The sequence below is a fragment of the Lipophrys pholis genome (genome assembly GCF_963383615.2).
Source record: "Lipophrys pholis genome assembly, chromosome: 20".
NCBI lineage: Eukaryota > Metazoa > Chordata > Actinopteri > Blenniiformes > Blenniidae > Lipophrys > Lipophrys pholis.
Window position 1 is genome coordinate 1,321,427 of NC_137648.1, and position 14,526 is coordinate 1,335,952.

Sequence of the window (14,526 nt, forward strand, 5' to 3'; positions counted from 1 at the left end):
GAGAAGGACCGACTCCTGAGAGAGACGCAGGAGGAAGTCCAGGAGAAGGACCAACTCCTGAGAGAGACGCAGGACGAGGTCCAGGAGAAAGACCGACTCCTGAGAGAGACGCAGGACGAGGTCCAGGAGAAAGACCGACTCCTGAGAGAGACGCAGGACGAGGTCCAGGACCAGAGAAACAGCCTTCAGTATCACCAGGATGAAGCTGAAACGGTTCGCGTCACCTTCAACAAGCTCAAAGAGCAGGTTCTCCACCTCCACACAGAACTGAGCCAGAAGAGTGAGGAGGTCACAAAGTTGAACTTCCTCATGGAGACCACCAAGGCTGAGAAGGAGAAAGCAGTGGCCACTGTGCAGGAGAGGGAAGCCGCAGCTAAAGACGCTCTCCAAAATACCCATGAGAGGACAGTGGAACATCTCATGAGGGAACTCACCACCACGAGGCTTCATGTGAAGGATTCCCTCAAGGAGTGGGAGGACCGCTGGGACGATCGAGAGAAGCAGTTGGCTTCACAAATCTCAGCTCTGCATGAGGAGCACCAGGAGAACCTGACGCTCCTCGCAAAGGAGAGAACTGAAGCAGCCAGCAGTTCTGAGGACAACAAGGGAAGGAACCTGGAATGTCTGGCAGAGCTCGCTGAAGTGAAGAGCAGGATGAACGTCATGGAGACCGACTGGAAGAGGAAGCTTCAAGCTCTGGAACAGCAACTGCAGAGCGAGATCAGGGTGAAGGAGGAGACGGTCCAGCAGAAAGAGGAGCTGCTGAAAAGGTCCAAACAGGCAGAGGAGACCTGGACTGCCAAGGAGGAGGAATGGAAGGAGAACCAGAGGAGGACCACACTGGACATCCAGGTTCTCATCGACCAGATCATCAAGCTGAATGAGCTCGCCTCCAAGACTGACCGGGAGAAGACCAAGATGAAGAAGTCAGAGGAGAAAGCACGAAAGGCCACCAAGAAGCGAGAGAAATAGAGGAGAGGAGAGAGGAGAGAGAGGGAGGAGTGAAGGACTGGAGACGGAGGCTGCGTCCCAATAGTCCCTCCTATCTCCTGCATTCCATTTTATGCTTGTTGATTTTATAATCTGATGACATAGAGCAGGGATGGGAGTCCCGGGACGACGGAGTCTCCTGGTGCGCCGGGACGACGGAGTCCCCTGGTGCGCCGGGACGACGGAGTCCCCTGGTGAGCCGGGACGACTGGTGAGCCGGGACGACGGAGTCCCCTGGTGAGCCGGGACGACGGAGTCCCCTGGTGCGCCGGGACGCCGGAGTCCCCTGGTGCGCCGGGACGCCGGAGTCCCGGCTCACCAGGGGACGCCGGAGTCCCCTGGTGCGCCGGGACGACGGAGTCCCCTGGTGCGCCGGGACGACGGAGTCCCCTGGTGAGCCGGGACGACGGAGTCCCCTGGTGCGCCGGGACGCCGGAGTCCCCTGGTGCGCCGGGACGCCGGAGTCCCCTGGTGAGCCGGGACGACGGAGTCCCCTGGTGAGCCGGGACGACGGAGTATCCTGGTGAGCCTCCCCTCTGCAGTGGAAACACCACCCAAATTTCGGTCGGGGTCTGCTTTGCCGTACTGCTCCGAACCGCTGCGTTCCTTCCCTGCACTTTTTGTGCGGTGGAAACGTGGCTTTAGGTACGGACCGCGAGGTAATCCATTAGTAATCCCCCCAAAAAGTATTTCAGGAAAAACATTATGTCCTTCGGCGCTGGTGTCTGTCTTTCCAGGCCATGATGAAGGTCTGGAACACAACATCAGCGTTACAGAAACTCCTCCCCTCCTTCAGTCTCTTTACTAACATTTCTACAGAATTCTGTGATGCTGCGAGAAATCACAGTTTGTTTCTCATCTTCTGTGTTTTTCTGACTGACTTCTCCTCCACTGTTAATAAATGTTTTAAGACCAAAACGTACCACAGACTGCATTTCTGCATTATTTTAAGCTATGGAAGTAAGATTAGTATTATTATTATTATTGCTTTGTGGTTAAATTAATTAATTAATTAATTAATTAGAAGAAGAAGAAGAAGAAGAAGAAGAAGAAGAAGAAGAAGAAGAAGAAGAAGAAGAAGAAGAAGAAGAAGAAGAAGAAGAAGAAGAAATACAAAATTATTTGAACAGCAACTTAAAAACAACAATTTTTTCTCTATTTTTATTTTAATTGTCTAATAGTTTTTGTCAAATGAAAATATTGAGTATAAACACAATATTAAAAATGAATAAATAAAATTGTGAAGTATCATTATTTCATTTTTTCCTTTCCCTGGAACATGGGAGGTAGTTACACGCTGCACCCTCCTCCTCCTCCTCCTCCTCCTCCTCCTCCTCCTCCTCCTCCTCCAGGAGAGGATCAAGCTGCTCTGCAGTAGAATCCCACTGAGCTGAGTCAGTCATGATGGAAATGAGGTTGTGACGTAAAAACTGAAACATCTGAGGAAAAAGAAGAGAAAATCCAGGTCTCCCTTTAACGGCGAAGAGATGGATGAGGAGTGTTTCCATGTCCCTCATTTCTTTCACCCCGAAGTCAAACACTCGTAGCGTCATTGTAGTGGAAGAGAGGAACAGCACAGCTGCAGCATGCAGCTGATCGTGAGGAGAAAATAGTCAAAGACGAGTCTAAATTTGGCTCGTCGACGCTACTTAAAATGCAGAGTCGGTAGAAAAAAAGGGAACACCCATGGTATTGGTATGAATATCTCATTGGTTCTCATGGCCTGTGTGCAAGGACACTCCGCTTTTCCACGTCAGGAGAGAAGCCAGAATCATGTCAGCATCAAGAATGATGGTAGTAATTGTATCAGTGGGTTTTGTTTTGTTTTTAACCGAGGGGGGTCAAAATGCAGCTTGGGGTGAAAACTGTCCCGTTGGGGCAACTGGTACTGCTTCATTACCCTTCACCTCCCCTCAAAGTTTAATGATGAGCAACAGAATGAGCAGATGATGAGCTGAAGAGTCAAGACCTTTATTTGGAGCATGATTATAGATGTATGATAGGTATATAAAACACCTGTTCTACAAACCTCTGGCCATAAGAGAGGACACCCTGTACTGAGTGGACGAATGGGCAGCACCAACAGGTATTTAACTGTTAACACACCTTAATGAGTGGACAACCTGCCAGATGGACAACACACAGGCAAACATCAAGCTGAGTGGACGTTATAACGGGCAAAATACTGGGGCTGGACCCGATTATACATATCCTCCATATCCACCATATACATATATGAATAAAAGTAAAACCTCCAATGCAGGTACACCCTAAAATCCAAGGGCAAATGTTTCCTGAAGACAGGCGTCCCCTCCTCAGAGGGGCTGGTCATTAGGACAAATTGTAGGACCAGTTGATACTGAATGAACCATTTGGCAAAGTTCCCAAACCAACAGAGTGTTTCCCTTTGGAAGGAACTGGCCAGTGATCATGAACGCAGTAAAACACCCTGTTGTCCCGTTGACGATGTATTTACACGTGATCAAACAAGGTTCCCATGATGTCAGGTCATAGTAGCCCCAGGAGACATGATGTCATCAGGGTTGATAGTGAGTTACTTTGGGAGAATCGCAGCAGGAGAATCAACAGTCGTTTCTTCAACACTGCATTTTACCTCTTAAGCGAAAATTATGTCCAGTATTAAGATTTGTCACTTTCCCTATGCGCTCTGTCATCTTTATTTTTTGCATGCAAGAAAGAAAGTCTGGTCGCTCCCTGCATACATTTGGCAGCCACGCAGAGAAATCCAAGATGGCGGACACCAGGAAGACAGACATTGAAACTCTATTTTGGCTGTTTTAGTGTTGCTTTGCTTGACATTTATGAGGAAAACCTGCCCGTTGTCCGTGTTTGACATGTTGTCTGCTCATTCAGGCGTCTTAACCTCCATTCATGTGAATTGATGCTCAGTTCAGAGTGTTTGCTCCTATGAGGTCGCCTCTCCAGAGGTTCCACTGTAAGTTTATGTGGAAAAGGAGCAAAATGAAGGAATGAAATAAATATATACACACAAGGTGAAAGTAGATTTTTGTTCGGTGTTCAGTGGGGGGACAGGCTGAGGGAGGAAGCTCCTCCTCTTCCTCTCGGTGTGTGTTTGCCTTCAGGCATCGGTACGTAACAAAGGAACTCACTAAAGGCCCGTTCACACGACAACGTTCCAACTGACGACGTCTCGTTTGTTTCAGAAACGTTTCGTTTACACAGGCAGAGACACTGGAAACAACGTAGTTAGTATGCCAGGCCACAAGGCGGCGCTGTCGGTTGATTTGTAATGAAACCACAAATACATGCGTGCAGGAGACAATACGTTCTAAACGTTAACACAATGGAGAGAAAAGGAACTGGATGCTGTTCGACGTGAATCTCAACTCTAACACGACCAATATAAACCTAGAATGTCATGTCACTACGGAGGCCGCCATGTTTGTTACTCACACGTGAGCAGAAGAACTATGAACTATGGCGGTTGTGTGCATGCACAGTAACTACGCTCCGTAGCCCCCGGCAGTCTCTGCGGGGGGGGGGGGGGGGGGGTTGTGAGCCTCAAAGTAAATGTCCACTTTGGGAGCCGGTAAGTTGCAGCGACCAAAGTTTTGGTCTTGTTTACTTTTATTTTCTTTGTGGTCGAAATGGGGCCTAAACTCACCATCTTGTCATTTAAAAAAATGAATTAAAAATCATTGTTTTCTGTGGAATATTTACCATCTTCTAGGAGCTTCGGATTGGAGCGATTTAAATTGTGGGGAAATATAAAGCTCCTTTCTCGGTAGTATAAATAGAGCGATGCTTTAGATATGATGTAATGTTAAAACATATCACTTCTTTTCAACTTGGAAGCCTTTGTTGATGAAAAATGAAGAGTTGCAGTGATGAAGTATCACTTCACACGCAGGGTCTTTCGCCCTGAGTATTAAAAAGCACAAAATAAATCTGCTCTAACTGCATCCTGTGTGAAATTTCAAAAGTACCGCAGCTCTTTTTGCGTCTCTCGGGGACTCGTGACTCACACCTCTGCACTCTGGCAGTACGAGGAGCTTGTAATTGTGCTCGCTGTCGTTGCTCCTGGCAGCCAGACTCCGAAAGTCGTGCAAATAGCAAAGTAAACAAATCCGGGAGCCTGAGGGACGACGGTACCGGCAGGAAGCCTCAATCTGTGATGTATATCACACCGTGTGAGAGGAGGGGGGCTGTGGGGGGACTAGAGCTGCTCTTACAACACGACGTCACTCAGATCAGAGATGTGCTGATTGTTCACGGTGCGTATAAGACATGGAGTTTTTTTAAACTTGTCCGTTATGTTTGCCGCTATGGCGGAGATCCAGCTCGATGTAAAGATCGGTGCTTGTTAGCCGTCATCATGACGGAGCCTGAGCCTGCAGCAGATCAGCAGGAGGGTTTCATTACGCCCCCCCCCCCCCCCCCCCCCCCCCCCCCCCACACCCCCCCGGCCCGGAGGGGGAAATGCATTCCGTTCACATTTGCATAACGGACATCTGTCTAGTTAGCAATTTATACTGTTCTGCTCCAGGAATGTGCTTCTCTGGTGGTCGACTTTACAATCACCTCGGCTCGTCTGGGAAACAACAACAACAACAACAACAACAACAACAACAACAACAACGACAACGACGACAACAATGACAAATTCACGCTTTTAGAATCATTTCTGGATTCAGCTGATTAAATCTCCTAATCTCCGTGTGTGTGTGTGTGTGTGTGTGTGTGTGTGTGTGTGTGTGTGTGTGTGTGTGTGTGTGTGTGTGTGTGTGTGTGTGTGTGTGTGTGTGTGTGTGTGTGTGTGTGTGTGTGTGTGTGTGTGTGTGTGTGTGTGTGTGTGTGTGTGGATCCTCTGCTCGTGCCTTGATTACCACGGAGAGATTGACCCGGCTGGGTGAGCAAACCGTGATCAGAGTGTCTCACCAGCTAATTGGCCGGGCAGATTGAGGGCACCCGCCGTCAGAAGGTTGGAAGAAAAAGACAGTACTCTGGAGATTGTTTTTTATTTGATTATTTGCCATGAGTCAGTTTGTCCTTCCTGCTGCAAACACGTTGAAGTTCCACCAGGTGTAAATTCCATCTTTGTAGACTAATGTCTCGTTTTAAAGAGCTTCCTCACATAGATTCTCAAAGGTCCCTTGTTATACAGTTTTACAACAATTTCACAAGGTGTCCGGGGAACAACAACATTGTGTTCAAAGTGCATTTCCCCGAACCAGCCTTGGTCCTGAGTTTCATCCAGTCTAAAAGTCCCTCTATTGAGCTCCACTGAGAACAGGCTGTGTCTGTACCTTTAAATGCTAATGAGCTGTGTCTGTCCACGCCCACTTTACACCATGATTTGGCAGGTTTCTGCCCACTTGAGCTTTTTGGTGTTACTTTTGTCTTTATGTTGTGCAGTTGTGTGTTCATGATGTGTTCTTTATTACATTGTGTTTAGGGTAGAAACGGTGAGTCAGATCTGGCAACCCTGGAGAAGACGAAGCTTCCTGGTATTGTGTGTCTGAATATATTACTTAGTTTGGTTGTATGTGTTCTTACAGTTACTACCCAGTAGCTAACGCTAGCTCCTGCTAACTGTTACGGTTTTTATATTGAACTGAAATCATTCAGTATATCAGGAATCTTTTTAAGTTTTTATCCACCTGTGGGAGGATCAAAAGTGAGTATCCACTACAGGAGAGAGTGGTTATTTCCCTGCATGATGTCACGAAGGGATAGTATCTGATTTGCCTGCATGAGCACAGATTCACTAAAAAGAGGAGCAAGCAAGTGATGGAGATGACAGCCTTTCTTCTCTTCTCTTCTGGACCATCATTGGAAAAACATTAGAAAGTGATTGTTGCATAATATGGGACCTTTCGGGTCAAAACAGTAGTTTATTAAAAGTGACTGTGCTGCTGCACAAACCTGATGAAAGTGAACGGAATCGACCCCAAAGTGATGGAACCGCGACTGCATGTACATGTTGAAGTCTGTGCAACTGTAAAACTATAATCAGAATAAAGAAATGACATGCTCGTTGTTAACAGACGCAAAGAGGAGCTGTTTCTGTAATAACTTTCTAACAAGGACCTAAAGAAAGAAAATATTCTTATTCATGGCAGCAGATCTACAAATATAAACCTTATTCCAATTGTTTTTGAAGAACATTTGAATGTAAAACAAGGTTTTATCCAAGTTGTGTGTTTTACTGTATTTTCTGTTGTAATGTGGAGGTTTTCTTATTCTGCTGTGAGCCAATCATTAATTGTTAAAGAACTCCACCTAGTGGTCAGAAACTAGAACTACAAGTCAAAGTTTCGCTGGAAAAGCAGGTTTTCGAGGAATAATTCAGATTTCACCAGATCGACTCTAAACAAGAGTTTAATATTTCATTCAAATGTGAGGAGGTAGTATCCAAAGGTATTCGGTTAAGAGGGGAAAACATCTACTTTTTTATGATATCATTGACTGATTTATAGTTAAACTCCTTAAACATAAAACATGCTTACTATTCTGTTTCATATTAGTCGTTGGTGAAATGATTTGTTAGTTATGAGTTGTATTAGATCATAGAAACCAGAATCTGGGTTAGTCTTGAGAGCTTAGGCCAGGTTTACCACCAGAACTCCAATATTTATGTCTCTTCTTTTAACCGAGTGGTTGAGAGAAACAAGCGCTCACATTCACTCACACTCATTTGTTTGTGCACAATTTGACATTTTGTCATCACAGTGGTAAATAAATAACAATCACTTGTGATTTTCAATGAACTATGTGGCTTGAGTGTGTGTTACTGTGTGACATCTCAGTAAAGCGTGATGACAACATGGTTAAGGGTTGAAGTTCAGACTGATGATCAGAGAAAGAGAATATCATTAACTATGTTCTTCTTATGTTGTTTTTTGAGTTTGTTGTTTTGTTTGTAAGTTGTACATGTTCTAGATTATTCCATTGACTTTATAGGATAGACTTAATTAATCTTTAACAGTGAAAAGTATTTGTGTTTTGAATGTGTTGATCTATGAACAAAACTAAACCGTCGGTTCTGCTCCAATAGTATTATTGATCTAGACGTCGGAGGTGCATTTGGTATTGGAAATTTGCATGTTTGAATGAATCCCTGAGCAAGACCTTTGAGCCCTATCACCTGCCTGGAGCACCTCAATGTGGCGACTCACCACATCCTTTGGATGGGGAAATGCAGAAAAGGGTATTTCCCCAAGGACAATGACAAAGTTTCATCATTGACTACATAGGAATGTTGTGTTTTTGCACCATTTTCTCTCTCTTTGTATGTATAGAATGATATAAAAGCATAAACTCACCTGCAAATTTTGTCAAATTTGTAAAATAAAGTCTTATAAATGTGTGTGCACCGGGACCCCACCGCAACGGCACGGCCCTTAAACTCCAGACTGAGATTGGTTCATCATCAGACCAACGCTCATCATAGACTTTTCTTAGTATTTGTACTTATCTCGCCTGTCTGCCACTCTCTCTCTCCCTCTTTTCCTCTCTCTCCCTGTCCTATCCCATGTACTTCTCCCCCCAACCGGTCAAGGTGGATGGCCGCCCTTCCAGAGTCTAGGGTCCACCCCACGGTTTCTTCCTGAAGAGGGACTTCTTATGAACTGTTCTTCCTGAGAGGGAGTTTTTCCTGGTTTCCACTGTTGCTTGTTACATCTGCTGCTTTGGAAGGTTTAGTTGGGTTCTGTTGTTCTCTATCATTGTAAGAGGCTTTGAGATGTTTGTTGATGTGATTTAGCGCTTTACAAATAAAATTGAATTGAATTGAATTGTATGCCATAAGTGTGGGTGTTCTTAACTTAATTGTTGTCAGTTGGATCCTGGAGAAATGCTCTCATCTTGACTGCACTACTGTTGTATGTACAGCGAAATGACAATAAAGCTTGATTTGATTTGATTTGATTTAATATGATTAGATAAACGGAACAGTCCATTACAACATGAGTTAGGCCCGTTTGCCCGGTCCAATATGGCGGCGACATTAATGCATTTAATTACGTCATCATGGATGACCCCGGACGTGCTGCTCCATAAACGTCACTGACCCGGATGTTGAAGTACATCGAAAGTAAAGCGAAGAAAACCGAGTCACAATGGTTCGTGAAAATTAATGTCTTCTATTGTGTGTTTTAGCTGTAGTGATTCTTCATATAACAGTTATATTGTTTATTATTGCTTTTTGTAAGATTATTTACCCTGTATGGTAGTTTTGCGGTATTTTTGTCGCTTTTGTGCGGATTGCTATTAATGTGATTAGTCACTGGAGCTAAAGCTAGTTAGCTCTCATGTGAGCTGAGAAATAGGCCGCTAAATGGATCTTTTCGTGATTATAAGTTACTCACATGCTCTAAATATGTCTAAAAAACTAATGTGCGTCGGTGTTGTCGGTTGCAGAATACGCGGGGTGTCCGTTCTCAGCTGAAAGACAGCGTGCCGGTGGCTGGCTTCTGTCCACAGGGATCCTACGGGGTGCAGGACTCGCTGCGAAGCGGGTGAGCAATTCCAAAAGTCTGGTGACATCAAGTGATGGAGCAGATCTACAAACACTGTAATCTGGATATTTATCATCCAGATTACCTTAAAAAAAAAAAAAAATTTACTCTACGAATCAAATATCAGAGTATTGATGTGGAGAGTTGTGGTCTGCTTATCAAGACTCTGTTTCTCTTGTCTTCAGATTATCTTTTGATAATAATGTTCCTGCAAACTAATTTATCTTCAACATGTCGGAATAATAACCTAAAACAGTGCCTACCTTCGAAAAGACGACTCGAGAGCTTGATGGTCAGATTACCATGATATTTTGCACCAATAACAATGTAAAAAGTTAATAAATGTCCCCTTCATTTATGTTTTGTCCTTCCATAGTAACAGGAACAACTAGTGGAGGTTGAAGTTGTGTGTTTCCCACTTACACAGGATTCTCATCTTTCAGGTGTCGCCTAGCCAAAGTGAGTTGCTTTGCTTTCTTTGATTTTTCAACCATTGAGTCTAACCTGGTGTTTTCTTCTCTTCCTGATCAGGTTCACGAGTGTAAAGAATGAGCTGATTCCCAGCCACCCGCTGGAGCTGTCAGAGAAGAATGTAGGTCACCTGGACTGAATGAAGCTGTTCAGACGTCCCTGCTTTGTCTTTGTCTCTGCTCGGCTCACTCTCACCCCCCCCCCCCCCCCCCCCCCCCCCTCTGTGGCACACAGTTCCAGCAGAACCAGGACAAGATGAATCTGTCCTCGCTCAGAAACATTCAGGGTCTCCACGCGCCGCTCAAGCTGCAGATGGAATACCGAGCAGCCCGACAGGTAATGGAACGAAGACTTGAAGACGTCTATTACATGTGGCGGGGTCTGCTCCGGTCTGGGAGCTTTATTAGGGATGGATGCTGCAGGAGAAGATTAAACAAGATTATTCAATATTCTGGACTGAAGTCTTCCATCTAAATCCTGAGTTTTAGAGTTAAAGTAATTTGTTGATGCTCTCTCCTCCTCTCCTCTCCTCCCTCCATCTTTCTGGTTCTGGTCTTGACGTCTCCTCTCCTCTCCTCTCCTCCCTCCATCTTTCTGATTCTGGTCTTGACGTCTGCTCTCCTCCTCTCCTCTCCTCTCCTCCCTCCATCTTTCGGGTTCTGGCCTTGACGTCTGCTCTCCTCCTCTCCTCTCCTCTCCTCCCTCCATCTTTCTGGTTCTGGCCTTGACGTCTGCTCTCCTCCTCTCCTCTCCTCCCTCCATCTTTCTGGTTCTGGTCTTGACGTCTGCTCTCCTCCCCTCTCCTCCCTCCATCTTTCTGGTTCTGGTCTTGACGTCTGCTCTCCTCCTCTCCTCTCCTCTCCTCCCTCCATCTTTCGGGTTCTGGCCTTGACGTCTGCTCTCCTCCTCTCCTCTCCTCTCCTCCCTCCATCTTTCTGGTTCTGGCCTTGACGTCTGCTCTCCTCCTCTCCTCTCCTCCCTCCATCTTTCTGGTTCTGGTCTTGACGTCTGCTCTCCTCCCCTCTCCTCTCCTCCCTCCATCTTTCTGGTTCTGGTCTTGACGTCTCCTCTCCTCCTCTCCTCTCCTCTCCTCTCCTCTCCTCCCTCCATCTTTCTGGTTCTGGTCTTGACGTCTCCTCTCCTCTCCTCCCTCCATCTTTCTGGTTCTGGTCTTGACGTCTCCTCTCCTCCTCTCCTCTCCTCTCCTCTCCTCTCCTCTCCTCTCCTCTCCTCCATCCATCTTTCTGGTTCTGGCCTTGACGTCTGCTCTCCTCCTCTCCTCTCCTCTCCTCCATCTTTCTGGTTCTGGCCTTGACGTCTGCTCTCCTCCTCTCCTCTCCTCTCCTCCATCTTTCTGGTTCTGGCCTTGACGTCTGCTCTCCTCCCGCCTTCAGATTCAGCGTCTGCCGTTCCTGCCGAGCTCTCACTTGGCTCTGGACACTCTGAGAGGAAGTGACGAGTCCATCGGCTTCGAGGACATCTTCAACGGTGAGACACTCCTCATCCTCATCCTCCACCTCCTTCATCATCCTCCGACTTCCTCCTAGTTCATCCTGCTCTTTCATCCTGCTCTTTCCTCTTCCTTGTTTATCTTCTTGCTCCTTCTCCTTCGTCCACCAACTCTTCCTCCTCTTCCTGGTATTTGTGTTGTCTTCCTCCTCCTCCTCCTCTTCCTCCTGACCGTGGTGTGGTGTCCTCCTCCAGATCCGGGCCAGAGTGAGATGATGGGCGAGCCTCACATGATGGTGGAATACAAGCTGGGAATGTTGTAACAGAAGAAGAACCTTCCGTTTCTGTTCATTTGCTCATTTAGTCCTTCACTTCGGAGAGTTCCAGGTTCTGATCCGCCGGGCAGGAAACCCCTTTGTTGTGTGTGTGTGTGTTGTTGAAATCAGCCAATCAAGGCTGCTTTTCTATCCTTTCTAATAAAGTTCAGAACGTTTCCTCCTGATTTGGACTCGGTTCTTTTTTGAAACGTTGCCTCACGTCCCTGATGACAAACTCCCCCGACAGCACGGCGCCGAGGCTAATGCTAGTTTGATAGCCTTCAAGGCCGCGTCACTGAAATCTCTATTACTCTTATTTTTAAGAGTAGCAGACACGGTAAAGATTTTATTATTTGCTGGAAAACCATATTTTCCTTGGTGGTTTGGCCGACTGGAGCTTCTTATGGGCGGATTTTGCTGGTGTTTGTAGTTTGGTTACTTTTTAAAAAGTACATTTTATACACTTTGTGACGTCAATCAAATGACAAATCCTATTTCAAAGTGTTTGAACATCCTGAGACTCGTCCCATCAGTGACTCGGTTTGTTTTAAGCTGCAAAGTAACTTGAGTTTTCAGTCTGAACCTAAATCGGCCAAACTACCCAGCAAGTAGTATAGAAAGGAAACATGGAGTTTTAGTTTTAAGCAATTTTCAGGCTTAATTGTTTGGTTTTGTAAAAATCTAAACATTTTCATCTCCACGTACTTTAGTTTGAATCTGAAGGTTGTCGTGGAGGTAGTACTTCACCACTCAGGAAGGAATTGGACCGTCGGTTGGTGGAACCTGAATGTGTTTGACTCTCCTGGTATCAGGAAACACTATGAAGTCACAAAGTACTTCAAATCCAAAGTATATCAGGAATTCAAAAACAATCGCAGCTATAAAAGTGTGATAAGCTGACGGCTTAAAAATGTGTACGTCATTTAATTTTACTCCAAAATTGCTGGGATCGCTCTTTCATTCTGCACAGTTGAAGAATGTGAAGAATGAAACGTTTTCACACATTTTCTGAGACGACAGTATTTCATCTAGAAAAGATTCTGTTTAAAAACAATAAGGCGCAGCAGCTGTTCTGAGTGTTTTGTTCTCCAGCAGTGACGTGAGGTGAGGTGAGGTTCATGGCTGGTGAGGCACCGACTTCATCACAGTCAGATTTACAAACATATGAACCCTAAAGAGGATCTTATTCACCATTTGATTGGCAGCAGTGAACGGGTTCTGTTTAAAAGCTCATACCAGCATTCTTTACACATACAAACTGCAAGCACACAAAAAAGCACATTTAATAAAAAAAAAAAAAAAAAGGTTATTATGGTCTTACCTTTACTTATTATAGAAATGTAATCCTCTATGTTAAAAGTAAGTCCAGGCGAGAGGAAAAAAATAAACGATCGCTGCCGCTGCACTTGACTTGCTAACTGTCGCTTGTTGTCACTTATTCTGCAGCCGAGGAGTCGCAAGAAGGATCCCAGGGATCACTAGCGCCCTCTACCATGAGGCAGGAGAACTGCGTGCCTCACCCAGTGCGTCTTCGCGGCCGTTTTATGATTGCTCAGCACAAGAAACACGTTACACACATACAGTTGTTGACAAAATACACTGTACATTATATACCTCAGGTAACTAAACTATGGACATTTATAATCTAATTCATATAGCAAAAGTGTTTGAACATTTTAATAGCGACATACAGAGAGATAGCAATACGGTCTCACTGCACAGCAGGCCAGCAGTTAGCCCAGTCATTAGTAATCCATGGTGAGGCTCAGCTGGCTGCTGCCTCACCGCAAGTCTCTTCTCAGTATTTGAACGGTAAATGTGAAAATTCAGCGATTTTGAATAAAAATAATCTAAAACTGGTGAAGTTAAATGGAAAATAACTTTATAGTATAATCACTGGATACATATAACAATTTAATAAAAAAAAATTCTTTTTACATTTTTTTTCTTTCCATGATGGCAGGTGAGGCACTGCCTCCCCTGCCTCCCCTGACTGCACGTCACTGGTGGGCAGTACCACATGAGAACGTAAATATATTTGGTAGGGACGTCCCCATCACACTTTTTTGCCCCCCGATACCGATCCGATTTTTCAGAATTGAGTATCGGGCGATACCGATACTTTCCCGATCCGATACTCACATTGCTATTGCAAATATACTCAACAGTGTATTTTTGGAGGAACTAAGACGTCTGAAGCTAAAAGCACTATTGGCAGAAGCTTTGTTTACCTAGAAATTATTGTAAAACTCACTTATTGAATCAAAATTCTTCTCTTTCTCTTTAGTTGTTGTTGTAAACTGAGGAACATCCACACGACGAAAAAAACGATCTTGTTTTCCTCCCTGGCCTTCTCCCAACAAACCGTCCTCACCTCACTATGAACACGGCTCAACACCAGGCTTCAGGGCATGTAGTACACATGCCAGGCCTTTGGGGGCGCTGTGACTCACCAAACACAATAAAAACGCAGAAGAAGACCGACCACATAGAAATTTTGAAGTACATATCTGCACACAAACACATAAACCACTAATATAACTCTAGTTTTATAGGTCTATGGCCCCGCTCCGCCTGCTTCTAGCTTCTGCAGCTCCACCCGAGCTTCTAGTCCCTGATTGTTCTGGTTATTAGGTGACGTAGTGGGTATTAGGTGACGTAGTGGGTATTAGGTGACGTTGTGGGTATTAGGTGACGTTGTGGACCGCGGTTTTTTTTTTTTCAGATCGGCGGGGTGATCGGCTGGATTTGCCAATCCCCGATCGCTCACAAATCACTAATATCGGCCCCGATCCGAT

At 45.3% G+C, this 14,526-nt stretch overlaps 1 protein-coding gene across 1 annotated transcript; it reads left to right on the top strand.

Annotated features, from left to right (window-relative positions):
• The first annotated feature begins 9,038 nt into the window (after positions 1-9,038).
• On the top strand, positions 9,039-11,905 carry pomp (proteasome maturation protein). Its single transcript, XM_080489868.1, has 6 exons — positions 9,039-9,095; positions 9,394-9,491; positions 10,023-10,083; positions 10,197-10,298; positions 11,357-11,450; positions 11,667-11,905. The coding sequence occupies exons 1-6, from the start codon at positions 9,093-9,095 to the stop codon at positions 11,732-11,734; spliced, it is 426 nt and encodes a 141-aa protein (XP_080345994.1). The 5' UTR covers positions 9,039-9,092; the 3' UTR covers positions 11,735-11,905.
• The last annotated feature ends 2,621 nt before the right edge of the window (positions 11,906-14,526 follow it).